A 27,215-nucleotide genomic window follows, 5' to 3' on the forward strand; every position below is an offset into this window, starting at 1 on the left:
TGCTAATGAGCACATAATATGCTATTGAGGTGAAGCCAGTAGAAGTAGTCAAAAATCCTCCCCTTAAAGGTTATCAGGCTACAGGGAATCTCAGATAATGCTGGAGGCTCAAGAACGATTGGTCCAACTGTTGACCCACCTCAGGATGGTTGGCCCATGGGGATAAAGATGCCATCTGAGGAGCTGGCAGCCACTCCTTTGCAGGCTCACTGCCCACTGTGCAAGGCGGACTGGAATAGTCTTTCCCCTTCTAGAACTGGCTAGAGGCCAAGAACCCTCTCTCTCCTATGGATCAGGACTGCCTACGGAAATGCTTCCATCTCCCGATCTCTGGAAACGGAGGCTTTAGCACAGAGGATCTAGGGGATGGGGAGTGGTGGGTGTTGCTCTCAGGGGAAAAGGAGGCTTGGCTTATTTTCTCCTTCCCGGGAACACCCCTTCCCTGCAATAAGTACAAGCCCTCACCCCCTGGCTCCAGAATATCCATTGAAGAAGCCTCCCTTTCCGTGACAGACTCACACAGTTCTTGATGCAAATGTTTTTATTTTGCCACTTAAACCACGGTTTCCTCGCGCTAGCCTGACAGGCAGGGGTGTGGGCAGGTGGCTGGACCATGGGTTACAGTAGTAGCAGGAGGGTTAGAGCAGGAGTGGTGAGATGCTCAGTCTCCGTGCCCATCGCTGGACTCCCAGGGGGATATCATGCAGCCCGAGTATACTGTCGGGTGGGAAGAGCTGAGGCAGGAATGGGTCCCACATGGTGTAGAGCTCAGGGGACACCTCCAGTCCTGTTCTGAACGGAGCAGGCCAGTGGTAGTGGCCTTCCATTTACCACTGTGGGGCTGTCTGCCTCCAGTCTGTCTTCCTTCTTCACTTCCTGGGCCCTTTGGCAAAAGTCCCTATGATTCCTGGGGAAGTTACTGCCGTTCCCAGCCCCTTCCCTGGATCAGTGTCTGATCTGATGGAGGTAGCTTGTGGGGCCTGGCTTCTTCCAGTTCCGGCGGATCCTGGCACTTGTCCTCCTGGAGTTCAGATACTGATCGCCAGAGGCCATCTCTGTGGCACCACTCTGTGGGTCGGCCAGTGGAGCACGGGGCTCGGGGATTCTGCAGGGAACAAGTGTGTGATAGGCCCAAATCAATAGGAAGAACAGAACGCAGGCTAAAGAGATTTTGGTCAGGATGAACTAAACACACCGTTTGGGGCAAAATGAGACCGGGGCTCTGGACTCGTCTGCCCCCCTGACTGCTAAAGACTAGGCAAAGCTTTCAGATTTCTTTTCTGTAAAGAGAGCTGGACTAGATCGGGGTGTGTGACAACTCAGCCTTTCTCCAGCTTCATGCTGTACTTGTGGCAGCCATCATTAGCCAGCCGTGATATGAGACTGGAGGAACCAAGAATCCTCCTTAGCAAGATGTTTTAAATTGGGATTGCAAGTCAGCTAAAGTTCATATGAGCAAGAGGCTGATTTGCTCCCCCTGGACCTGATGACTCGGAAGACCTATCCAGGGCTAATATTCTGACTCTGGGGCCTGAGAGGGCAGCGGGAAGAATGGAGGGCAGAGTGTAACCCACAGTGATTGGCTAGGCTTTGTGGCTCCGCTCAACCCTGTGGGGCTCACTGTTCCTAGGCTGTCAGTGACCTAGGCAAAGAGGGGGATGACTAGGGGAAGTTGGAAGTTCCTCAACAATTTTTAACCCTCCGTGCCTCTACCGAACCTTCCTACGCTATATTCTCTGTAATTCCACAGGCAAGATCTTAACCAGGTTTACTCTTGATTTGTTACCTCTTCTGCAACAGGGAAACACGTTTTTTTCCTCCCAAACAGTAGTCCCTCCCACTTGGCTGAGAATCACTGCAAAATGAGGTGGCACTGATAGGACCCAGGCATTCCCTTCTGTGGAAGTTCACAAGATCCTACAGGACTCCAACAGTAACAGCAATCGTAGGCACTGTGTACCTCCCCCCGCCCCCCCCCCCCCATGGCAGATACTTTACGGTGAGGCCAAGTCAGTAGCTCCCCGTCATACAGCCAGAAAATGGTGGAAGGAGCATCAGTAGTGCCCCCCTTCCCTCAGGCCTCCAGTTCCAGGAACCCACCTGAGCCGGCTGCAGTGGTGCAGTGAGTGGCCCAGGGGTTTTGGCCGGGGGGGCCTCTTCCTACGCAGCCTCCTCAAGGCCTCTGCCACACGGTGGTCTCCTGCACACTCCCAGATGATCTGTGCCCGCTCTTCGGCCAGCTGGTCCCCACTGCGCTGAAACAGGCCCTGGATCTGCAACAGCTCGGCGTCCTGGAAGATGTTGGCTGTGGCCTGCTTGCGGCCCCGGACCTCAGCCGGGGCCTGCCAGGGGGGCGGCTCGCTCACCACAGAGGCGGGCGTTCCCATCCTGGGTGCTCTGGGGAAGGAAAGCACGGAGAGGCATCAGCTCAGCAGACCCTTCCCAAACCTGGGGTCCTGACGGATACAAGGGCTTCTGGTGTTTCTGTTCCCCAAGAGCCAACGTGCAGTAAGTCTTGACTTAAAATCACTCCAATTGCCAGGGCACCTGGGGGAAATTACACGCATAAGGATAGCCAAACTTTATTATAAAGTGCTTATGAGTGCGACACATGTACTACCTCCCTGAAGAGGCCCGGCAACCAGTGAAGTAAGACTTGTTTATCCCCACTGTGCAGATGAAGTACAGCTCAGTTGAAACGATCCTTCCACAGACACGAAGCCTTGGTTAAGTGCAGAGCCAGGAGTAGCACCCAGGTCTGTGGTTCTAAAGCCCAGGCAGACCCCAGGACATCCAGGTCGTAAGGACGACGCAGCAGCAGCCACGGAAATGTGTCGAGCATTTCACATGTATTGGGCACCGCTGTAAGAGTCGTAGTCACGTAACGTCATTGAAATGTGAGCACGACAGCCATATGCGGTAGGGGCTGTGCCCTCGTTTCACAAATGAAGAAACTGAAGGACAGATCCAGATACTGCTGATGCCAAGGCCCAGGCTCTTAGCACAGAAGTGAGAAAGGGGTATGACGTTGGGCTACCCAGGCTGGAATCCCACTTCTAGCCACCTCCGCCACTTACTGGCTCAGCTGCTTCCTGTGTAAACTTCTCAAACTATACCAATTTCGGCCTGAGTTGCAGTGAGGACTGAGTGAAGGCAGCGTTAAGAACAGTGTTCAGTGTTCTACTATTCTGCTTTTCCATCTGTAAAATTGAGAACAGTCATCCCACCTATTTTCAAGACCCTCAAAGACAAACCAAGTCCATACAGTTTAACAAACACAGTATGAAACAGACCAGTCAGATCTAACTGTAGTCCAAAAGGGCATGGAGAGGAACGTAGGGACGAAGACACAGCTACAGGGTTAGAATATACAACCATGGGCAGAGGCTGAAATCTTAGAAGTTTAATTAAGAGAAAGACTTATGTCCAAGTCCTCCCCCACCTTGCCGAAAATGAAAATTAAATGGTCTTCCTCAGTTCGAGAGAGTTCCACCTTGAATAATAAAGGCATAAGAGGCTCACTCACCCTATCCTTGTCTAGTACAGCCTGAAAAAGTTAGGAGATTGGAAGGCAGACTAGAGACAAGGAAGACCAAGGACTCTGGCACAACACAGAACTGGGCTTGAATCCCAGCCCTGCCACCTTCTTAGCTATGACCCTAGGCAAGTTACCCAACCTCTCTGAGCCTCTTTGCTCAGCTGTAAAATGGGGCTCATAACCGCTTCCCAGGATTGTTGTAAGGATTGAATGAGTCTAGTGTGGTATCCGGTACCCGATAAGAGCCAAATAAACGAAATGCCCACCTGCTGCCCTTTTGACATTAGCTTAAAAGGGGGCGGGGGGAGCAAAAATTAAAGCATTTAAACACAAAACGTCCATGCTCACCGTGACAAACCCACACAGAATGGAAATCATAAAAAACGCGTTCCCAGCTTCCAGTGCTCAGCCTGCTTGCAGAGTGGCCCTGGCTCGCACCTGCCTTTACTCTCCTGAGAGTTTGAACCATCTCTCCATCCCGTTTAGACTCCTCAAATGTAACTGGCCCTCCCTTTCCCTGGCTTCCCTCCTCACCTCAACAGCCACCCTCCTCATTCCAGTAATTTCCACACTCCCCCTGTCCCAGTGTCTAGGCCTATTAGAACCTCACTCTCTTCAAAAGATTTAATAACTAAAACCTGTAGAAGATTTTCAGGTAAATTAACTTCATAAAAATTGTGCTTTTTATCTGGAAATGGGAATTTTAAAATCTACCTCTTCTTGGGCACTATTATGGAATCCAGTTAACAACCTTGTATGTGTGGTAATTAAATCCCCTGAGCTGGATAATAAAAATACACTGTGACCAGAAAACAGTCACCAAGTAACACTGTCAGGCTGATAAAGGAAAAAAGCTAACTATGGGGCATTTACTCTGCACCAGGCAACGTGGCAATATGCATGATATCATCTGATCCTCAAAAGCATTCTAGGAGTGGACGCTGTTACCCTCACCCCAGCGCACAGTGGGGCAAAGGAAGGCAAGATACAGATGAAATGCCGGTGGCTCAGCCAAGGTCAGGACCCGGTGTAAGGGGACTGCAACTGTGTATGAAAACCACAGCTGCCTTCACAGCCAAGCAGCTCAGAGCGTATTTCTTCCCATCGCTCCTGTGGGGGTGTCTCACTGTTTTTACCTGATTCACAAAGGAGGAAACCTCCAGTGGGAAAGGAAGAACAATGAACACATGCACACGAGGCAGGGGCGGGGTGGTAGAATTTATTTTAATCTTTTTGTTAACGTCAGAACTGTTTACTGTTTGACCAGCTGTTCTAGCCTTAACCTGACGCACTCTGAAGAGGAAGATCCCCAGCTCCCACAAAAGAAATCTGGAACTGCTACCCAGCCCAGTGCACAGAGTACTGGCTCATGAGTCAGAGGACTACGTCCGGGCCCTAGTTCTGCCACTCAGCAGCCAAGGGGCCTCAGGCACTTCACGTCACCTCCATGCGCCTCGGTTTCCCTCTACATCTGTAAGAAGAACTCGGTTGCCCTCTCAGAGGGCGTGTGCAGAGTCCATGATTCTGGGGAGACTAGGTCCGTACAGAAGCAGCAGTTGGATTTGTTTATCTGTCAAGGCCTAGAGGCAACATGTGTGGACAGGTCTGGCTAATATCAGGTGCCAGGAAATTCCCCAACCAATAGTTCCCCTTTTCTGCCCTCCTCAATCTTCCATGGAGACAACACACTGTTTTGCTGCTGTGGGATGTGGGGTTAGGGCGTGGGAGAAGGCAGAGAGATCACTGCTGTAAAGCACTCCAGTGACCCAGGCTGGCTGTGGCCTAGCCCGGGGCAGACTCCTCCTCTGGTCTGGGTGGTGGGACAAGGGGTGATCCTGCTTCTCTCAGACTCAGGCCCTCTTACCCTCCCTTCAGGGAAAATGGCAACAGGATGAAGCAGCAGCGGCCTCAGGGATGGCTTGGAGCCTGACTTCCCAGATGGCCCCGCCACCTCTGCCAGGCTGCAAGGGCCTACAAGGCCCTGCCTCCAGCCTCTAGCCTCCAAGTTACACACACCAACAAACCATCTGGGTGAGTCTGGGCCAGTTTCCACTGTACCCTCCATGCACCGTGGGGTGGGGAGCCTTGGCACCCCCAGATTTTGAGATCCTCTCTCTTGGCTCTGCCTCCCACCCTGGGATTCAGCCAGCAGTGAGACTGGGAATAAAAATCCATGTATTTCACATAGGATTAGATGTAAACTTGGGGAAAACTGAGTCAGAACACTTTTATTATCAAAAGAAACTTTTAAAAAAGATTTTATTTTTACTTATACACTTAACTGACTGAGCCACCCAGGCGCCCCTACTTTTATTATTTTTTAAAGATTTTATTTTATTTTTTTAAAGGAATCCTAACCTCTCTCTTTTTTTAAGTTTATTTTTATTTATTTTGAGAGAGAGAAAGAGAGCATGAGAGAGGGAGGGGCAGACAGAGAGGGAGAGAGAGAGAATCCCAAGAAGGCTCCACACCGTCAGTGCAGAGCCCGACGTGGGGCTTGATCCCAGGAACCGTGACATCATGACCTGAGCTGAAATCAAGAGCTCGACACTTAACCAAATAAGCCACCCAGGCACCCCAAAGATTTTATATTTAAGTAATCTCTACACCCAATGTGGGGCTCGAACTTTCAACCCTGAGATCAAGAGTGGCTTGCTCTACTGAGCCAGCCAGCCTCCCCAGAAAAAACATTTCCTATCTTATTCAATGTGTGATTCTGCCCCCCCCCCCCAATTTCTTAGATAAGACCTGAATCCAGGAAAGTCAGTGTATGCTTGAACAATGGTACTTTTCTACACTGGAAAATGACACCACAGGGCTATTAAAAGATTACAAATGGATCTTTCATTCCAGAGTTGACATGAAAGAATATAAACATGGGTCTGTAAGCAAATGAGTAAAAACTCATTTGCAAATTGCAATTTGACACAAGCTAGCTTAAAAAATGAACCCCCAAAGTAAATACCAAATGTTGAAAATGACAAAGTTCAACTTGCTTTGAAATAGGCAATAAATGAACTATAGAGCTTTAACAAAGGCATATATTTAAAAAGTGACTCACCACGCAATGAATTTGCAACATATGTAGTGCGCAATTGAGCATCTTTTGTGGTATATGAAGCTCAGTTCAGACAGCTATTCTGACTGGTCTCAGGGAGGCACAGGTATCCACAAGAGGCAGAGCACACTTTGTGTGAGCCGGGGGGCAGCTGCTTCCACACTCAGCTCACCTCCTTCAGATAACTCTGGTGATGGTAATAATCTGTAATCGGAGGCAAAGGGCCTCTTGGAAGAAGAACTGGAGGCTCTGGCCCAAGGCCCAAATCAACACTTGTGGCCCTGGACTGCTTCCCTGACCCTGGACAGCTGCCAAAATCTGTGGCTCTTCCAGTGGGAGGTCCAGTCCACATGGCAGTGTGAGCCCCCGCCCTTTAGGGCCTAGCCCCGGCCAGGAGCGCCTGAGAGAACTGCACACGTTGGTCTCCAAACCTAACGTGGACGTGGAAAAGGAAACGGGGACCTACCCCCAGACCAGTTCTCAGATATGACCAGAAGAGAAACTCTAGATCTAGCAGTAACTCTTTTCAATGGTTCAAGAACCCTGAATTCTGGCTGTGCCACTGATAACCGAGTGACGTTGGCAAGCCCGTTTCCCCTGCCTCATTTTGCTCATCATTAAAATAGTGAGAGGAGTGAGAACAAATAACCCTCAAGGGAATAAGGGAGATAAAAGTACGTGAAAGCGTCCATCTCGGTACATTATACCATGAATGAGTGATGTTAAGGGAAAGGCTGTTTAACAACCAGACAGTATAGAACCATTTTCATTTTTCATGAAACTCCCTCAAAAGGGGACTACACTCTTGGGGAAAGAGGGTAAAGGGAGATGGATTCATCTGTGGACTTTTAAGTCACGGCTGCCATTGAGGCAGCTTGCTTTGTGTCAAGCACAGAACATCATTTTCAAATAGGTAATCTCTTTAATCCTCACTCCTACGAGGGGCACTCTGGTTATACCCATTTTACAGATGAGAAACCTGAGCTCAGAAAGGTTAAGTAACTTGCCCAAAGTCAAACAGGAGGTAACTGATGATATACCCAGGTAGTATATGATCCCAGCGCCCAGGCTCTCAAACACTCTTATTTTTGTTCCTGCCAGATGGCTGACGAGGTCTTCGGGGGAAGGAATGACCCAGGAGGCTCTGAAACCTCTCGAGCCTGCTATCTGCTTCTGCGGGTTTCGGAAGGCGCAGGGATTGAAAGTCAGATCTCCCAAGGCAGCCTCGGCGCCCTCAGCACTCCGCGGCCCCGCGGGGAGTCGGAGCGATTACTCACCACGCTGAAGGGCAGCGTCGACAGACCTCAAATCGGGATGGGGCAAGCTAAGATGTGCCCACCCCAAACCCTTCACGGCCTTTCGAAAGGGCGGGCGTAGCTCTGCGCTTCCTGCTGTGAAGGTGCTCACAAGGACCGGGCGGCGTTCGCCCACAGGACGAGAGCTTGGGAGGGGATATCCTGGCCCAGATCGCTGGGCGAAACCCCCGGCACAGATCGGCCCCCGGGGCTCAGACGTGGCCGCTTCGCACAACGCCGTGCCCTAAAGTGGCCCTGCGGGTTCGGGTCCCAGCGGCACCCGGGCTCTGACGGCCGGCCCGCCCGCTCCTACCGCAGCGCGAGCCGGGCCGCCGACCTACGTACCTGGCTGCCCAAGGCGGGCCACCTAGGTCACAGCCGCGACTCCCGGGAGAAAACGCTCCCCAGCCGGGGAAGAGCCAATCCTCGGCCAAGCCCTGGTGAGAGCTCCGGAGAGAGCCTTCCAAAATCGAACGCGGAGACTCTGTGGGCCAATCATCAGCAACAGAGAAGCGAGGGGCGTGTTCAGGCTCCGCCTCCTTCCCTTCGCCGGCCCGAAACCCGAGTGCGAAGATTCCCCGGGTCCAATCAGCAGCGGAGTGGCGGCGAGGGGCGTGTCCGCCGGGGCCCCTTCCCTCCTCCCTTGGCCGCCCTAGCGCGGCGCCCGGAGGCTCCCCCTTCATTGACGTCAGTCCCCTGGGAGAGCGCGGTTTTGCTGGCGCGGGAGCGGGCGGGGCCGCATTCCAGCCTCCGGGTGCGGCGGCTGCGAGCCCAGCCGGGTACACGTGACGGGTGCCCCCTCTCCTGGGCCCGAGGCCAGCGCTCAAGGCGCCGCGCTACTTGCCGCGTGTGGCCCTCTGCAAATAGACCTACAGTTCCTTAAATTCACTTCCCAGACAGACCACTTGCCTTCTGGCTCCTGCTTTGAGGGAAAGGAAGGGATAGTCAGACCTTGAGCTTCAAAGCTGGAATGTCGTGGGTTCGAGTATTACAGCAGCTGTGTCACCTTGGGCCAGTTACCTAAATGACAGTATTAATTCATTGGGCAATGGTCAGTCCATTAGGGACCCACCCTGCCCAAGTTCCTTAACAGGCAGTGCATAGGAGAGCCCTATAAGCCCCTGCCCTGGGGGAATTTACAGCCCAGTAAGGGAGGCAGATATTAAAAAGCTTAAAACATTTTAGCAGTGATTACAATTGTAATAAACATTATAGCTAGAAAAGAGTCAAATGGAGGAATCTCAGCTCCTTGTAGGAGGTCCTGGGAGATAGAAGCAGCAACATCTAAGCTAACATGTGAAGGAGGAGTTGAAGTTGGTCAGATGAAAAAGAGTGGGTCTGGGAAGAGTGTTTAAGGAAGAGAGTATGGCATGTGCTAAGTCTAGGAGGTAGCTGGACTCCTGGAGTAAGGCTAGCAAGGGAGAGATTGGTGAGGAAGCAGGAGGCAGAGGGGGGCCGTGAAAAAGTTTCCATTTGATTCTGTGCGGGGAATACCATTACATATATTTGTTTAATAGGCATTTTATTTTATTTTTAAGTTTATTTTTGAGAGAGAGAGAGAGAGCACACAACTGCACACAAGTCGGGGAGGGGCAGAGTGGGGAGAGACAGAGAATCTGTCTGAGCGGAGCCAATTCGGGCTCCAACCGTGAGATCAGGACATGAGCATGAGCAAAGTCAGACGCTTAACAGACTGAGCCACCCAGGTGCCCCTTAATAGATATTTTATAGCACTCACCATGTGCTAGTAATGCCAGTCAGCACTTTACAAATGTTAGCTCGTTTCATCCTCCTGACAAATTTGTGTTTTTAGAAGGTCACTTCGGCCATAGGTTGGAACTTGGATTAGAGGGGGCGGGTGTGGATGCAGAGTGCCCAGTAGGTTCTCGATGAATGCTTGTTTACTTGTTTGGAAGATGAGGAGTTGTTTGCTCACTGGTTCAAAAATGGTCAGGAAGGTGCCTGGCAATAGGCAGCTAGGTCTCCCTGACTTCTTCTGAAGACCTGGGGAAATGGCAAAAAGAACAAAGAAATCAGCAATGTTCGTCTCCAATAGAAGGCACTGATTGCTGCAACGCCTTTCAGCCAACTGCTTGGCTAAAGAGAGGACTGTGTGGGCTCCTAAACAGGATGGCTGGGCTTCTGAACCAGGGACTGCCTGTACCCTGTATCCTGATGCCAGGAGCTCAGATGAGCCTACCAGGATAGGAACTGGGAACTTGTGGCTTCTGGGTCAGATGTGACTAAGGCTGGGTGGAGAATATCTGGTCTCTCCAAACGCTTTTGCAGGCATGTGACCGTATGCTTACCACACAATGGAACCATTTCTGTTGTTACAGCTTTATGATTCAGTGTTTCTGATGAGAAGATAGGGCACTAACATCATGCCAGAGTGCAGGGTCTGGGATCCACACCCCGACAGAGCCCTGTTTAGAAGAGAAGGTCAGCTCTGAGGAGTAGAGTCCTGGTGTAATTCAGGCCAAGACTCGGTTTTACGAGGTATCAGATTAAGGTGAGGTGAGTGAGGAATACTCCTTGGGTGCAATATTTAAGGGGGCACTAAATAATCCAGATAAATATTTTAATGTAGTATTTTTAAAAAGCAAAATGTAAAACATCCACGGTGAACAAAACATCAGCACTTAAAATAAAGACAGACCGTTGTTTGTTTTATGACCTGGCGTCATTTTGCAACACGAATAGTCATTTCCAATCAGCCCACAGTTCCATGCAGGTCACTATTACGTTCCCTGCCAGTTAGCTTTAGGAGGGTTGAAAATAGCGTGTGAACAGATTGGGCAACACAAGGCTTTATGTGTGGTCCTGTTTTTTGATGGTAGGGCTTTCATCAGCTTTTTCCATTTGACTCAAAACGTGGAAGGATATTTCGGTACGTGCATATAGGAGTGCATATGTTTCCTTTTGCTCCGGGCGCCAGTATGGCTCAGCAAGGTGCTAGTTTCTAGGGGAGTAGAGTCTAGGAAAGGGGTTCCAGCTGTTCAGCCTTAAGCAAATACCTAACCTCTCCACTTTTCTATTTTCTCATCTATAGAGTGGGAATAATCATACCCATCTCTCTGTGTTGCTGTGACGATGAAGTGAGGTGTCACAGCACTCAATATAAACCTTGCTACAGACACTAAACCAGCATTTGACTCCTTCCCTCTCTGTCCTGCAGGAGTTGTTCAAGCAACTCTTACCAATGCTTCCCCACTGGGGTTGAGATTTGCTCCAGTGGGTTTGTTGCTCTCTGTCCTGTTCTGGGGAGAGCAGAGAGAATGTTCACCTTCAGCTGACAAGCAGTAGTGTGACTCTTGAGTCAGCTCCGTTTTTCCTTTCCCTTTTTTTTAAGATTTTTTTTTTCAATTGTAGAGGGGGGTGGAGAGTGTGAACGGGAAAGAGGGGCAGAGGGAGGGGGAGAGAGAAAGAATGCCAAGAATGCCATGCTTAGCCCAGTGCAGAGCCAGGGGCTCGATCCCACGACCCTGAGATACGACCTGAGCCGAAATCAAGAGTCAGACACTCAACCCCCTGGGCCACCCGGGCACCCCGACTCTGTTTTTCTTGATAAATGATCCTGGTACTTCTAAACTTTTTTAAAAAGCACCCTTCTTCTTAGGACATTATACAAGGCAACTTACTACAGCCCTCTTCTCTGAACTTAACCAAAACCAGCAAAGTCCTACAGGCAAATAGTACAATATAGAAGCAGTAAAAAACAAAACACAGCGAACGAAAAACCCACACCTAATCTAACCAATGTAGATTATAATTAAAGGTCAGTTTTATATTAGTCTGCTCGGATTGCCATAACAACATACCACAGGCTGGGGGGCGTTTAACAACAGAAATTTGCTTTCTCACAGTTGTGTGGATGGCAAGTCAAGGTGCCAGGCCATTAAGTTTCTGATCAGAGCTCTCTTCCCGGGTTGCAGACAACAGCCTGCTCACCGTGTTCTCATATGGTGAGGAGAGAGAGCTCTCTGGTGTTTCTTCGTATAAGGGCACTAATCCTGTCAGATCAGGGCTCCACTCCTCATTTAACCTTAATTACTTCCTTACTCCAAACACACTTATATCGGAGGCTGGAGCTTCAACATGTGAATTTTGGGGGGGCACAATTCAGTCCACAGCAAGTATGGACTCACAGTTTTTTGTTTGTATTTTTTTAATATTTATTTTTGAGAGAGAGAGAGAGCAGAGAGAGGCAGAGAGGAAGACACAGAATCTGAAGCAGGCTCCAGGCTCTGAGCTGTCAGCACACAGCCCGATGCAGGGCTCAAACTCACAAACCTGAGTACATGACCTCAGCCGAAGTCAGACGCTTAACCGACTGAGCCACCCAGGCGCCCCTGAACTCACGGTTTTTAACAGATAAGTAGGTATAGAAATAAGTGAGTCGTAAATGTATGCATATGTTTAAATGTGTATGCGCACATGTGTACATGTGTATGTACACACACAAACACACACAAACACACACATTCCCCAGCTGGGTCTGCCGAGAGGGCCTAGAAGCAATGATGCCGCAGTAGGAATAAGCACATTTACAGCCCACATACTGAGTTCCCAGTACCATGCTCCACAAAAGGAACCACGGTTCCTTGGAGAAATGAATCAACCACTGGGGTTGAGAAATTTCAAGATGATTCTAGAACATCTTGTGCTGGAAAGTAAGGAAGTACTCAGAGAATGATGGAGACATCAAAAGGACTAGGAGTCAGTTGATGAGGGCTCCCATCAGCAAATGCAGAGCATCAAAACAAAGCACGACAGTAACAGATTATAACCCAATGAGTGAGGTAATACCTAAGTCCATAGCAATATATAAATGAATAAATGAGTACACGGAGGAGACGAAATAGGCCTCCCTTATAGTAGAATGCCAACCAATAAGTGTAGAAGCAATGAGGCAGCCAGAAAATCCTTAATGGTTCTTACAACAGCCCTGTGGCCAATCATAAAAATAAGGATTGCGGTAGTTTTGCATGTTTTCTTTCTGTTGTATATACGTGGTGGTTTGGTACATAGTAACCTGTTTCTTCTTCTCTCTCTTCACATTTTCATTTCATTTGTAAGTTTTGTAAGTCATCGGAAGTTAACGTTACCAGTTTAGTCTTTAGTTCACAGTACATTCTCAGGGACTCTGGCAAACTCAGAAGTATTGAATACAGACTGTTGGGACTGTGTATCTCCCTATTTTGGAGAGGGGATGTGAGAACTTCCAAGAAAGAGAGCTGTATCTCATTCGGTGGAAATAAGGAGTGGTTTCATTGTAGTATGGAAGTCCGAATGTGTGTAAAAGTTTGCGTACAGAAGATGCGTCTCCAAAGAGGTAGACTGTGCCAGTTATCTCTGGGATAACGGAGCAAAGGCCTGCAAATATTTCTTTTTCCAGCTGGCACAATGCTCAGCTTTGTCAGTAGAGGGAGCTGGCAAGACACCGTAGGAGGAAGAGTTTCTCTCCGTGGTTCTGGTGTGTCCTGTCCCTGAGCTCCTGCAGCCTTCGAGGCTTCTCCAGGGCCGGCTCCTGGAGTGCACGTGATTTTTCAGGCACCAGGTCCTGCCGTGTGGGCTCCCGCAGTGTGGGCTCCCTCAATGTGTGCGCCTCGTTCAGTGCCTGCAACACACAGTGGCTAGTAGCTTCCCTGAGCCACCTGAGTGGCTTTGTGATAACTTTTGAGGTCGCTCCCTGTGAATGATTGTTCCCAGCACCCCACATTGCTAATTTCTGGCAAGTTCTACAAGTGCGGCACCTCAGTGAGACTTCTTTGCCAGCCACTGAGCCACAGCTACTACGTCCTTTCTAAGCAGATCTGAATCTTGGCCTCGGTGGGAGGGAGGGGGAAGAAACCTCTTCTTAAGGGTCCATCTCAGCTCTAGGGGTAGGGGCTCTTCCTTATATCATCTTTTCCTGTGTTCTTTAGAGTTATCTTTAACTTCTTGTGAGCCAATGCCTCAGCACTCCATTATAGTAAATAATTCCTTGTATTGAGGTTTCCCTATTCAAATGACGTGTGGTTTCCGTCTCATGATTGGACTTCGGCTGATCCAGTGGACAATGGCGAGACTGGTAGGTTGGCGAGGATAAAGAACCTCAAGTGGAAAAAAAAAAACCGAAAAAACCCTCAAGTGACAGCAGGCTTCTGTCTTACAATCTAGTGATGCACTGGGAACCAGTGAGCTGGGTGTCCAAGTTCGTTCAGAAAACAATATCGAAAATAAAACTAACACATGTGAGCGCTAAGCTCTTTACATCTCATGGAATCCACACAACAGCCCAGTGAAATCACACTGTTAATCTCATTAAACCCGTGAAGAAGCTGAGGTTGAGAGATTTGCAGGATGTCAACGTGCCCTCCAGGTACCTCTACTGCTTAACAAATCACCCCAACACTGAGGGGTATAAAATGACTATTTTATTATGCTCATGGATTCTGTGGGTCAGGATGTTTTGAAATGTACTCAAGCTCGGGGCTCCTGGGTGGCTCAGTCGGTTAACTCTTCGTCAACTCTCGGTTGACTCTTGATTTTGGCTCAGGTCGTGATCTCGCGGTTCATGAACTGGAGCCCCGCGTCAGGCTCTGTGTTGACAGTGTGGAGCCTGCTTGGGATTCTCTCTCTCTCCCCCTCTCTCTGCCCCTTACCTGCTCTCACCTTCTCTCTCAAAATAAATAAGTAAACTTAAAAAAAAAATGTACTCGGGATTTTGGTTTTGTTTAGGAATAGTGAGGCCAACAGATCAGGAGATGGCTGCCAGTGAAAAGACAGTGTGTTACTCACAGCTCCCCAGAGGAAGGGACAGGCCATGCCATGTGGGGCCACATGGCGAAGCACCAGGGTCATTCAGGAGGCAGAAGGAGCAAGAGAAAAGCATGGACATGAACTCTTACTGTAGTTTTTATGGGAAGAAATGGTTGCAGCAAAGTAAGCAGGCTAGGCAGGTTTAGGATAGTTTGAATAATTCCAGCAGGCACGGGGCTTAGGGACTGTCTCCAATTGTCTGATACCTTCCCCTGGGATGATTAGGGCAGAGGGATGTTGCCTCCTGGAGTGTAAGACCCAAAATAGAGGAGGTGGTTTGGAGTATGGGCTCAGGATTGGTTGGTTTGCATGTCAGAGGCATGCTCAGCATCACATGATCTGCTATCTTTAGGAATTAGCAAAATCGGGGAGGGAGAGTCCCTCCCTGGCTCTGCAAGGTCCCGAGATGTCAAAACATCATAACACACAGAAAATAAAAAGCACGAATGATACACAGGAATTCAGAGTGCACGGAGGAAGCGGCTTGTCTCTACTCTACAATGTCAGGACATCTGCTGGAAGTCTTGAATGCTGACGTTGCCTTGACAGCCAGGGGTTGGAATCATTTGAAAGCTCATTCTCATGTCTGGTGCCCAGGCTGGGGGAACTTGAAGGCCAGAACTTCTGACTGGAGTGCTTCAGTGGCTTGTCAATGTGACCTAGAACATGGGCTTCTTCCATGGCGGCTCAGGGCTACAAATATGAGTTCTCGTGAATCAGGCAGGAGAGGCTTTGCCTTTTGAACAGAACTTAAAAGTCATACAGTGTGGTTTCTGCCATCCTCTTAGTTATAACCGAGTCACAAGCTTACCCAGATTCAGGGGAAGAAGCATAGACCCAACCTCTTGATGGAAGAGGAATCAAAGAATTTGGAGCCATTTTGTTTTTAAACCTCCGCAGAGTAGAACTAGGAGTCAGACCCGAACAGTTAGGATCCGAACCCTCCTTGCTTCATTAAGGTGCCATCATAAGAAACAGAAATCTGTTTGTTATCTCAGGTAAAGAAGTGGGGAAGGAGGTTACTGTAAAGCAACAGTAAGCGCACAGAAATGAAGTCTCACTGAACAACCTGGAGTAAATCATAGGCAGCTGTTCTTCCTCATCATCTTTCGTCTCTGCAGAGCTGCCTGTGATGGTTACTTTTTTTTTTAATGTTTATTTATTTATTATTTATCTTTGAGAGAGAGTGTGTGCCAGCTGGGCAGTGACAAAGAGAGAGGGAGACAGAGAATCTAAAGAAGGCTCTGTGCTATCAGCTCATGAGGCTTAACCTACAGAACCACCCAGGCACCTCGCTGTACTGGTTAATTCTATGTGTCAATTTGACTGGGCCACAGGGTACCCAGATATCTGGTCAAACATTATTCTGGGTGTGTCTGTGAGGGTGTTTTTGGATGATGTTTTTGGATGAGATTAACATCTGAATTGGTAGACTGAGTAAAGCAGATTGCCCTCTCTAACGTGGGTGGGCCTTGTCCAATCAGTTGAAGGCCTGAATAGAATAAAAAGGCTGACCCTCTCACAAGTAAGGACGACTTTCTCCTGGGGCATTTGGCTGGCTCAGTCGGAAGACTGTGCAACTCTTGATCTCAGGATTGTGAGTTCGAGCCCCATGTTGGCTGTAGAAATTACTTAAATAAACGTAACACTTAAAAAAACAAAAGAACGGGGTGCCTGGGTGGCACAGTTGGTTAAGTGTCTGACTCTCAAGCTCGGCTCAGGTCATGATCTCACAGTTTGTGAGTTTGATCCCCGTGTTGGGCTCAACGCTGATGGCACAGAACCTGCTTGGGATTCTGTCTCTCCCTCTCTCTGCCCTTCCCCAGCTTGTGCTCTCTATCTCTCTCTCAAAATAAACTTAAAAACTTAAAAAAAAAAAAAAAAAAAAAAAAAGAAAGACTTTCTCCTGCCTGTCTGAGCTGAGACATTGTTTGCTTGTTTTTCCCACCTTTGGACTCTAACTGAAACACTGACTCTTCCTATATCTTGAGCCTGCAGCCTTTAGACTAAACTACGCCATGGCTCTCCTGAGTCTCCACATTGCCAACTGCAGATCTTGGAACTTATCAGCCTCCATAACTACACCAACCAATTTCTTATAATAAATCTGTATGTGTATGTATATCTATAACCATCCATCCATCCTGTTTCTGTAGACAACCCTAATACACTGCCCTTTTCTCTGCAGATCAGCTTCCTCTGCCAACTCAGAATTTCTGTTCCCCCTAAATTTACCTCATGCGCTGATTTTGGTTACTGCAGCACTAGCTCCATTTAGAAATGACCATTTGGCCAAATTCCAAAAGAAGGAATCTGATAGGTCCAGCTTGGGTCAGACGTGGAGGTGGGGAAGTAGAGGCAGAGCTTCATAGCAGAAATATACCATCTATATCTAGAGCCACCACTCCGACAGGGGCTGTGGGTACAAGCAGAAGACTGCCATGGGAGAGATAGGCAGGCCTCCTAAAGCATTTCGATGCCACTGAAGACTCTCGCTCTTCTCTTGATTCCTGAATGCCATGACATTAGCTATTTTGGCATCTTCCTGGTGGGTCAGGACAAGATCCCCTTGGTCTCTAGTGGCTTCTAGTGGGTTTGATCTCTTTCAGCCATGGCAGCCGTGTCCCACTCTGCCTGTCTAGGTTATGGGGGGTAGGCTTTCTTGGCAGTAGAGCGAAAACCAGAGTTGGAGAAAATCTCCATGATGCTCCCCATCCGTAAGAAGCCCCAGTGGTAATGGGAGTTGGAGACCAAGGGGTAGTGGAGGAGAGACCACATTTGCTTTTGCTCTGTGGTTTCAGTGAATAATGTCTTATAAAGGGTCTTATGAGACTGGACCTAAGGGGCAAGTTCATGGTTAAAGTAGGTTCAGGGAATCTCAGACAGATGTAGTGTTTCCAGTGGTCTAAAAATCTAAATTTAGTTCCTACCTTAATCTTCCTGCCTCTCATTTTCCTCAACTGTCAAGTGGAAATAATGAATTACCTATCCCCCATGGCTGTTGCCAGGGCCAAGGAGGAGACGCAGGTGAAACACTCAGCACAAAGCGTCATCTGATGGCAACCCTGGGCTCTAACTCAGCCTTTGGGCCTCATTCCTCTGGCTTTAAAGCTCCAGCTGTGGGTGAGGTAGAGAGTTAAGGGGACAAATCACCCCTTCCTGGAGACCCTTACATGGTAAGCTAAGGTATGGAAACAGCATACACAGGCTCCCCAGGTGCAGATCTTGGGACCTGTGACAGCCACACCCACTCTCGCGGCCTCCTGCCTGGCCCCCTGCCTGCTGACCATTCTACAACAGGGATCGGTCTCTTTGTCGCCGTTCAGGGGCAGTCCTCTGATGTGTCCTCCAAGACCAAGGCTGAAGTCCGAGATATACGCACTGATTAAAAGCCCAGATTTAGTGGGGCGCCTGGGTGGCTCGGCCGGTTAAACCTCTGACTTCAGCTCAGGTTATGATCTCACGGTTCGTGGGTTCGAGATCCACATCAGGCTCTATGCTGACAGCTCAGAGCCTGGAGCTGCCTCAGATTCTGTGTCTCCCTCTTTCTCTCTGCCCCTCCCCCAACTCCCTCTCTTTCTCAAAAATAAATAGACATTTTTCAAAAATTAAAAAAAAAAAAACACCTGGACTTGGGGATCGCATATTTGAATTCCATTCTCCATTGGATGTGTGCCATTAGATAAGTCACATAAGCTCCCTGTGCCTCGGTTTCCTCATTTTAAAAGTGGAAGTGGTTTTAATGACCCTCCGTCACAGAGCTATTGTGAGAAGTGAGCGAGACAAGTGTGGACGGCACCTGGCATGGTGCCTGGCACATGGAAGGCACTTTTCAAATGTTGGTTCTTACTATTGAGCCACTGCCGCTTTTATCCAAGGCTGACTGGCAGGGTGGTGGTGATTGATTCAATCCATCCTGGCTCCAGGTGTCCATCCTCATAGGTGAGGCCCTTCCTTTCCTCAGGAATGCGGTCTGCTGAGGTCTGCACATCCCCATGATGGGTCCCAGTAGGAGGTGATCTTCGGCACCTCATGGGTGGCGGATTCATGGCGAAGTCTCAGGGACATCTATCTTGGTCACTCACGGTTACTTAGTCTTACAGACCCAGCCTTGCCAGCCAATGTTCTGGGCGGCTTCACGCAAAGATAAGCCGCAGAGGGTACTTGCGGATCCTAGTCTGGTCCTGGCCAGCTTCTCCTGGAGCATGAGGGCTGAGCTTTGCCAGAGTCCAATGCCCTTATCACTTCCACGCCCCCGGGGCCCCTTGCTTCCATCTGCCCAAAGGTGCCCAGAATCCAGGCTGCCTCGCAGCTCCAGCAAAGGCCAGGTACTCTGTGGGGGCTGGGATAACAAATACAAGAGCCACCCAGATTCCTACCCAACTCCACCCAGAGGGGGCCCCATCCACCAGTCCAGAGGCCCCTGTTCCTACAGCCTGGTGGGAGTTCCCTCGGGAACAGGCCTGGAGGTGAGAGCTCACGTCCTGGGCTGGCATACAGGGCCCCTGCCCCAAGTAAACAGTGGATTGTGAGTCAGAAGACCTAAGTTCTAAATCTGGCATTCATGTCATCAATCAGCTGTGTGACCTGGGCCAGGTCACTTACCTTCCCCAGGCCTTAGTTACCCCTCCATAAAATGAGAAGCCTGGAGTAAATGATCTTTAAGGCCTCTTCCAACCCAGGTATACGACTGTAGCCTAATGCCAGGTATAGACGTGGTAAGTGTTCAGGAAATGTTTATTTAGTAATTTAACGATAAGATTCAAGGCAAGATTCTGCAGGTCCCAGCACCCATATACTTCCTCACTATGAGTTTTGCCTCTGCTGTTAGTTAATTTGTGTCAAGTGCCAGCTCAACAGGTATTAAACCAAGGTGAGTTGAGTCTATATATGTGGTACATTGCCCGTAGCCCAGAGACTGAAGACAGAACTGACTGAACATTAAGAGCTGGTCATGGGATCTCCGGGTGGCCACGCATTCCTTCTTGTTCTGGGCATACTGAAAGTCCTTTGCTTTGGGGCTTTGAGTATTCAGCCTCAGTACTTCCTGTTCCCCGAACAGCCTAGTCCCTGCTTTTGCTCACACCGTGCCCTCTGCCTACAGCACCTGTCAGCCAATAAGCTAGCCTGCTGTTGTTTCATCAATGCTGGCAGAAGGCGTGGCTTCCTGAGTCGGACACAAAGAATTTGCCACTCCTGGCACAGGAAGCAGGGTGAGCATCATCAGTATGTCTCTTTCCCTTGTTCCCTAGTTGCACAGGGATGTTACACATGCGAGAGCTTTGTGTCACAGCTGCGGAGCGCTGAGCTTGGGAAACCCACCGCTGTCCCCTCCTACCGCCGCTACTTTTATCGTAAGCAATAAGCAAGCCTGCTGTCTTGGAGGACATGTTCCGTCCTCCCTCAAAGTTGCCGGCTGCAGAACACAACACTGAGAAATGGTTGGCAAATGAATAGGCGGCCGTGGCTTTGCATCCTTTGCCGCTCAGGACCCGTGGTAGACTGCCTTGCCCAACAATGCCTAGCCCCCATCTCTGCTTGTCAAAATTTTATCCACCCTCTAAAGGCACTTCATTCTGAAAGCTTTCCCCAGCCTTCTCCCTTTTGTATTTCCTTGCATCTTCCTCCCTCTTTTCTGTCCACAGCTGTCCCTCCACTACCAGAAGAGTGCAAACACTGTGAGGGCATGAGCGGGTGCTCCTTATTCCTACACTCCACACCCAGATCGTTTGCATCCAGCAGGTGCTTAGACCATATTTGTTTTGGAGGAATCACGATCTGGTGTGCTTACGCTTTTGCAGAGTCTCCCGGACTGCCCCTTGGAATGTCTTCAGGATTCCAGAGGCTAAAAATATCTTCCCAAAGCCACCACTGGCTTCCTTGTAAGGAGCTGGACTTAGCTGTGAGGCTGAAGGTTTGTGCCCACCAGGTGGCGCTCCACCCTTAAATCTCCAGATGCCTTTTTTAGAAGAGGAAGGACTCTTTTCTCTCACTCTAAATGTTTATTTGGTTAGGTCCCCTGCTCACAGAGATAGTTTGTGCGGCACAACTTCGTCATCAGCCCTGCACCCAGATTCGGCCGCCAGCTGCCCGTCCTCGCTCCAGCCCTTCTCAAGACTGGTACCCTGAGAACATTGAGAATGTCCCTCCAGGAGCTGCTGAGGGATGCTGAGAGGAAAGCCCCAGAATTGGCACCAGAAGACCTAGTTTTGAGTCTTCACATTGATACTCGCTAGTTCTGTTTCTCTGAGCAAGTTATATAACTTTTCTGGATCCCTGTAATAACAGCTGAGAATAAAATACGGGAAAGTATATATAAGCACTTTGAATATGGACCCGGAGCCAGCCACGCCTGGGCTGCTCCGTCAGCTCCTTGAACATGTTCGCCTCCCTTAACCCTCTGAATCCTGGGTTCCCCACCAGCAAATCAGAGTATACAGGAGCACCTGGCTGGCTCAGTTGGTATCGCATGTGACTCTTGATCTTGGGGTCAGTGAGCTCAAGCCCCACACTGGGCGTAGAGCTTACTTAAAAAAAAAAAAAAAAAAAAAAAAAAAAAGTGCCTAGAGGGGTTCCTTGGTGGCTCAGTCGGTTAAGTGTCCGACTTTGGCTCAGGCCACCATCTCGTGATTCGTGATTCCAGCCCCGCGTCGGGCTCTGTGCTGAGAGCTCGGAGCCTGGAGCCTGCTTCAGATTCTGTGTCTCCCTCTCTCACTGCCCCTCCCCTGCTTGCACTCTGTCTGTCTCTCTCAAAAATAAATAAATGTTAAAATAAAATTAAAAAAAACTGTGCCTACAGTATAGCAGGCATTCAATTAACAATGATTGCATATATATTATGTATCCCTAGACCCTAAAATGGTGCCCAGTGTCTAACAGGCGTTTGGCGTCCATGGCTGAAAGGATTTCACAGATGAGGAAACTGAGGCACAAAGCAGTTAAGTACCCCCCCATCCCCCCACCCCTGGCCCAGCACGAGGGAGTGGTGGAGCAGTGATGCATAGCCAGGCAGTCTGCCTCCAGGGTTTGCACCTAAGCCTCTATACTATGTCATCTCACACAGATACGATGTTTACTTCCCCTTTTATTCACTTAAGATGTGCATTCGGAGCTTTCTCAAGTCCCTGGAGGCGGGGCTGTGTTGGCAGGGAGGGGCATTAGCCCCTGAGAAGCCACATAAACTTTCTCCCACCAAGAGTGACAGTCTGCTGGGAGACAGACCAGCTCACCAAGCCAGGGGGCCAGTGGACACGTCCCATGACCAGGAGATGAGGGACTAGTTCTGGAGGTAGGGTCAGCTGGGGGACTAAAGTGTGCGTTGTCCCCAAGGTAAGAGGGCCCTCTCAGTTTCTTTGCGGTTCCCACAACTGAAGAGATGTGGAGGGGATCACGTTAGACCAATGAGGAGGAAACCTCACACGGGAGTCTTAAGATCAGCAGCCACGCTAATCACTTAGGTGGCGGTCCCATGCCCAAGACAGACAACTTTATATGAGGACAGGAATAAAGAGAGGGCATCAAGTTTCTGGGTCTTATTACCATTCTGGCCGGAGTACTAACTTCCAGCCAGATGGCAGGCTTTCTCCTCCCTGTAGAGTTGCCACGGGGGACCGGATTGCAGCCTGAGCAATCCACATAGAAGTGTCCCAATAAGGCCATACTTCTCAAAAAGCCCCTGAAATGAGAATAAAGGAAGAAAAGAGAAAGTACTCACCAGGTTTGCACTGGTTCAGAGTCCAGATGAAAAGACTCGAAGCCCCCTGTTAAGGGTACCAAATGATGGGTTTTGGGGGTGATGATGGGGGTCTGTAGCCTATGGCCAAGAAATAGTTATTTTGTTTAAAAATTTTTTTAATGTTTATTATTTTTGAGAGAGAGAGAGAGACAGAGAGAGACAGAGAGGGAGAGAGAGAATGAGCAAGGGAGGGGCAGAGAGAAAGAGACACAGAATCTGAAGCAGGATCCAGGCTCTGAGCTGTCAGCACAGAGCCCAACATGGAGCCCAAACTCACAAACCCTGATATCACGACCTGAGCCCCAGTCGGATGCTTAGCCAACCCAGCCACCCAGGCGCCCCAAGAAAGAATTCTTGAAGACATCTTTGGTGCAAAAAGGTGATTTCATTAAAGCACAGGGACAGGACTTGTGGGCAGGAAGAGCTGCACTGGGGTTGTGATGGGTAACTGATTACACACTCTCAGGTTGGGAGGGGGCCAGGGACAGCGTAAATCTCTAAGGAATTTTGGAAGCAGGATTTCCAGGACCTTGAGGGGCTAGCTGTTGTTAGGGAAACACCATTTATTACTGTTTAGTAAAACCTCAGTCATGACAGCCTTCAGACGTATATCAGGGGGTCATAATCATAATACTATGATTGCCAGCACATACTTTGGCAGAGTTGAGATAAAGGAAGTTTCCAAAGGAATTTTTATATGTTAAAGAAGACTTACAGGATCCTGGAGGTTGGGGTAATGTTAGGCCAAGATTGCCTTTTGCCCCTAGCAAAGTGTCACCATCAAGGCAGCTGAGCTCCTACAGGAGGGTCACTCTGTCTGTTTCAAGGACTTACCAATGGGCTGTCGACAGTAAGGGAATTTTTCATTTGCCTTTGTTTCCCACATCACTTAAGTGGGAAGCACTTCAACCCCCTTACATCTTGATGAGGGTGATATTAGGGCTCCAGGAAACGGACTCTACAGGTCTGGAGATAAGGCTACGGATAAGATTAGCTTTTTCTTGCAGTTTACTAAGTTTTCCGTAAACTGAAGGAGACTCCTGTCCTGCGTGACCGTGACCTCTGTCCGTCAGCCATTTGCTCTCTTTCCTTTCCCCTGTTCTTGGGCAGCCAGGAGTGTCCGAGGAATACCACGCACATCCCACCTGGCGGGGGGGTGGGGGCTGCTGTTAGCCTGTACTTTGCCCTCAGCTTGCCCCACACTCCCTCATTGCTACCACTCAGTCATCCACTCTGCTGACATTTACTGAGCCTCCTACATGCCAGGCAAAGGCAGATAGAGGTGACAGCCAACAGTTGCAACGTACCAGACTCGAAGTACTGGAGAACTAATGGATGCACCAAGTGAGGGCCTGACGAGCCGGGAATCAACAGTGTGGGAGGCTGGACCAAAGGGAGGAGCATCTAAACCGGGCGGCGTCGAAGGATAAGTAGCAGTTTGCCAGCCAAGTGCGGGCCTGGGGATGAAGGGCATTCTGAGCTTATTCGGGTGAACTTAAGAGGTTTGGTGGGGTTGGCATCCTGGGTGGGAGCGTGGGTAAGGGAAGAAAGTGGAAAACAAGGAAAGTGAAAGTCAGTTGGAGCCGTTTTGTGAAATCTGCCCCCCCAGAAGAGATAGAACTCTATCCCGTGGTCAGTGGAGGAAGCAGGGCAACAACGGGACTATGCTTTAGAAAGATGTCACACAGTGCACAAAGGTTGGATGGGATGGAGAGAGAAGAGAGACCAGCTGCGATTACCAGCTTCTTGTCTTAGCCCCTCTAGCCCTCATTTCTCCTCCTCGGTAAAACCAGGAAAATAATCGTGTGTATCTCTGAGGCTGTCTTGACGCTTAAATGGGCGTACAGGTAAAGGACGGTGTGAAGCATCATCAGCTTCCACCACCGGCCGTTTTGCCTAGCAGTTAAGCACACGGGCCTTGCTGTATCTTACCCCAGGGTCCGTGTCCCGGCCATGTTGGGTAGCACATTTTTAATCTGGGCAACCCTGGATGGCAAGGAGGTTTGGAAAAAGTCGGATGGACCGACAGGACTTGGTTTTGTGGTGTGTGGGAGGGGCAGTGGGGCCTCTGGCGGGTGCCGGTCCCTTTCTCTGATGTCTGAGAGCCCAGGAGAAGTCCGAGGTGGACCCTGGTAGCATGTTCCAGACGTCCACGTGAGAACGGATGTCAGCCCAACACCAGCACTGCTCTCTTCCAGCGCCAGGAAAAGACCAGGGGGCTCAGGTGGGCTCTAGGGCAAGAGAAAGTAGAAAGAAAGGGGCCCAGCGAGAGGCTGAGAGAACGCTCCAGAAGACAGCTTTCCCCTCCGAAGCTGGACCGGAGCAGGGGAAGCCGGGCGGGCAGGGCGGCCCCAGATGTGCCAAACTTGGCCGGGGTTGCCAGAGCGGAAGGCCCGCGGTCGGCTGGGGGGTGCGAGTGCCCTCCGCCGCGCCCCGGGGAGGAAGGAATCCGAGCTGGGAGTCTGGCGCCGGCAGAAAAGGGGGGCCGGGGTGGTGAGCGAGGCCCAAAAAGAGGTGGCTGGAAGCCTGGAGGAGCGAGCGGGGGTGGAGACGGGGAGGAGAAAGGGAAGGGCGGGTAGGAGGGGTGGAGAGAGGGAGACAGAAAGCGAGGAGGGCTGTGGGGAGGAGAGAGGGGAGGAAGGGTGGGGAGAAGGGGAGAGGAAGCGCCGGGAGGTCTCGGAAGGACGCGCGAAAGCCGCCGCGGGCACGTCGGCCGGGCCGCCCCCGCGAGCCGGGCGCCGCCATTCCGCTGCTCGGGGCGCCGCCGCCGCCGCCACCGCGCCCGGGGGCCATGCTCCCGCCGCCCCCGCGCCAGCCGCCGCCCCAGGCGCGCGCGGTCCGCGGGGCGGTGCGCCTGCAGCGGGCCTTCCTGCGCGGCCCGCTGGGCGTGCTGCGGCTGCTCCAGCTGCTGGCCGGCGCCGCCTTCTGGATCACCATCGCCACGAGCCGGTACCAGGGCCCCGTGCACTTCGCGCTCTTCGTGTCGGTGCTCTTCTGGCTGCTGACCCTGGGCCTCTACTTCCTCACGCTGCTGGGCAAGCACGAGCTGGTGCCCGTGCTGGGCTCGCGCTGGCTCGTGGTCAACGTGGCGCACGACCTGCTGGCGGCCGCGCTCTACGGCGCCGCGACGGGCATCATGATCTCCCAGACGCAGAGCCACAGCTACTGCAACCTCAAGGATTACCAGATGGCCTGCGCCTACCACGCCTTCCTGGCGGCCGCCGTCTGCGGCGGCCTCTGCCTCGGCCTCTACCTGCTCTCGGCGCTCTACGGCTGCTGCCGCCGCTACCAGGGGGAGCAGGAGGTGGCGTGAGCCGCCGCGCCGCGGGGCGGGGACCCTCCCGACACCGACGCCCCCGTCCTTCCTGCCGCCGCCGCCCCGCGCCCGTGCGCCCCGGCACCCACCCGTTGCCCCGCGCTCCCGCCGCCGCCCGCGCCCAGGCGCCCTGGCCCTCAGTTCCCGCCCGACGGCAGCGCCGCCGCCCACGCCGTTCGTTTCCAGGGACCCGGGCAAGGCCACGTCCGAGGAGGTGGCCCCCACGCTCAGCCTGGCCGCCCGAAGCGAAACCTCGCGGTTCCTCGTTCCCTTCCCTGCCGAGAGCGAGACGTGTACAGGCGCCGCGTAGATCCGGGGGAGGCTCCCAATTGGAACGAGCGTTTGGCTGCGCCACTGCCCCCTCCTTCCCCACCCCGCGGTCGGAAGAGCACCCCCGTTCCCTGGCCCCTCTTCCAGCCTCGAGTGCCGTGAAGGGCAGGCTCGCAGCCGCGGGCGGAGCTGGGGACAGGCCTCCACGGGTCCTGGGATGAGCGAAGAGTTTTCGTTTTAGTTTGGGATTGTGTGAGCATCCAGCGCAGTCTGTGCTGTGACGTTGGGGTGGGGCCTGTCTGCAGAGGTGAGGATGGATTGGAAAGGCCCGCGGGCTGCACCTTTGCACCTTTGGAGTCTTCTCTCCCTCTGCCTGTTCAGCCTTTGTCCTCGCGGTTCTTGGAGGCCAGGCCCAAATGCACACGACTTTCCCAGGCCTCACCTTACCAGCCTTCCTCTCACGGGCTTCTACTCCGCCACCCCCCACCTCCCAGTTTCTTTTTGCCTTAGGGATCCCACAGGACCGTAAGGAATGTCAGGGTGAGCCTCACCCCTTGCTCTTGGGAAAGCCAGAATAAGATTGGAACCCCGTGTGCGGACTCCCATTAGAACCCTGTTTCCAGACTCCCAGTCCAGCAGTTTACATTAGAGCAGTGGGTGTTCCCAGGAGCCCTGGCTCAGGAGCTACCCTCTAAAAGGGGGCTTCACTGCCAAATGGGTTTCTCAAAGGTGCTATCTCCTCTTGGAGATTCACGAGGCTCGTTAGCATATCAAAGGTTCTGAGAAGTCCGGCTGTAAAAGAAGCCCAAGTAATTTAGTTTACAGTGTTAACTGCCAATGGACCTGGACCAATTAGTTTTTGCCACCTAAGGCTTCCAAGCATCCCTGTGCGGGCCTGGCTGTCATTCATTCCTAAGGGATACAACCCACTGGCTACAGTATGATTGAAGATCTGGGGTGCTCCTTTTATTTACCAGGGAATTTCTGTCGCTGAGGGAGGGCCTGACCCAGTGAGGGAGAAGATGGCTGTCCCTGCCAGGCCCCTGAGAGACCTGGGAACTGGTGGATCTGAACATTCCTCTACGTTGTTTGCAAAATGAAGCCAAAGTCATCCAGGTGGTTTCCAAGTCAGTTGGAACATTACCTGTAAGAGATGCTGGCATTGACTGTGACCAACTGGCAGGAGTGGGGCACAGTCA

General features: G+C 51.0%; 2 protein-coding genes and 2 long non-coding RNA genes across 8 annotated transcripts; 2 read left to right on the forward strand and 2 right to left on the reverse strand.

Moving 5' to 3' along the window:
- Window positions 1–526: 526 nt before the first annotated feature.
- Window positions 527–8,460, reverse strand: AVPI1 (arginine vasopressin induced 1). Of its 3 annotated transcripts, XM_042908782.1 has the most exons (4): window positions 7,874–8,230; window positions 6,600–6,800; window positions 2,101–2,397; window positions 527–1,105 (listed from the first exon to the last, which is right to left on the reverse strand). In XM_042908782.1, exons 3-4 carry the CDS (start codon window positions 2,385–2,387, stop codon window positions 946–948), a joined length of 447 nt encoding a protein of 148 aa, XP_042764716.1. In that variant the 5' UTR covers window positions 2,388–2,397; window positions 6,600–6,800; window positions 7,874–8,230; the 3' UTR covers window positions 527–945. The 3 variants fall into 3 exon arrangements, with proteins under 3 accessions (XP_042764716.1, XP_042764714.1, XP_042764715.1); XM_042908780.1 differs by lacking the exons at window positions 6,600–6,800; window positions 7,874–8,230 and adding an exon at window positions 8,237–8,460; XM_042908781.1 differs by lacking the exon at window positions 6,600–6,800.
- A 286-nt stretch (window positions 8,461–8,746) lies between these two features.
- LOC122202615 lies at window positions 8,747–19,199 on the reverse strand. Its single transcript, XR_006194769.1, has 3 exons — window positions 18,546–19,199; window positions 9,630–9,895; window positions 8,747–8,911 (listed from the first exon to the last, which is right to left on the reverse strand). It is a non-coding gene; the product is annotated as an uncharacterized LOC122202615 (long non-coding RNA).
- Window positions 19,200–19,267: 68 nt separating this feature from the next.
- LOC122202614 lies at window positions 19,268–21,009 on the forward strand. Of its 3 annotated transcripts, none has more exons than XR_006194767.1 (4): window positions 19,268–19,568; window positions 19,800–19,908; window positions 20,497–20,609; window positions 20,710–21,009. It is a non-coding gene; the product is annotated as an uncharacterized LOC122202614 (long non-coding RNA). The 3 variants fall into 3 exon arrangements; XR_006194765.1 differs by having other exon boundaries at window positions 19,268–19,413; XR_006194768.1 differs by lacking the exon at window positions 20,497–20,609 and having other exon boundaries at window positions 19,268–19,413.
- Window positions 21,010–25,221: 4,212 nt separating this feature from the next.
- MARVELD1 (MARVEL domain containing 1) lies at window positions 25,222–25,832 on the forward strand. The gene has a single exon (XM_042908868.1). It carries the CDS (start codon window positions 25,222–25,224, stop codon window positions 25,741–25,743), a length of 522 nt encoding a protein of 173 aa, XP_042764802.1. The 3' UTR covers window positions 25,744–25,832.
- Window positions 25,833–27,215: the final 1,383 nt, after the last annotated feature.

This window comes from Panthera leo, chromosome D2, assembly GCF_018350215.1.
Source record: "Panthera leo isolate Ple1 chromosome D2, P.leo_Ple1_pat1.1, whole genome shotgun sequence".
In the NCBI taxonomy this organism is placed as follows: Eukaryota; Metazoa; Chordata; class Mammalia; order Carnivora; family Felidae; genus Panthera; species Panthera leo.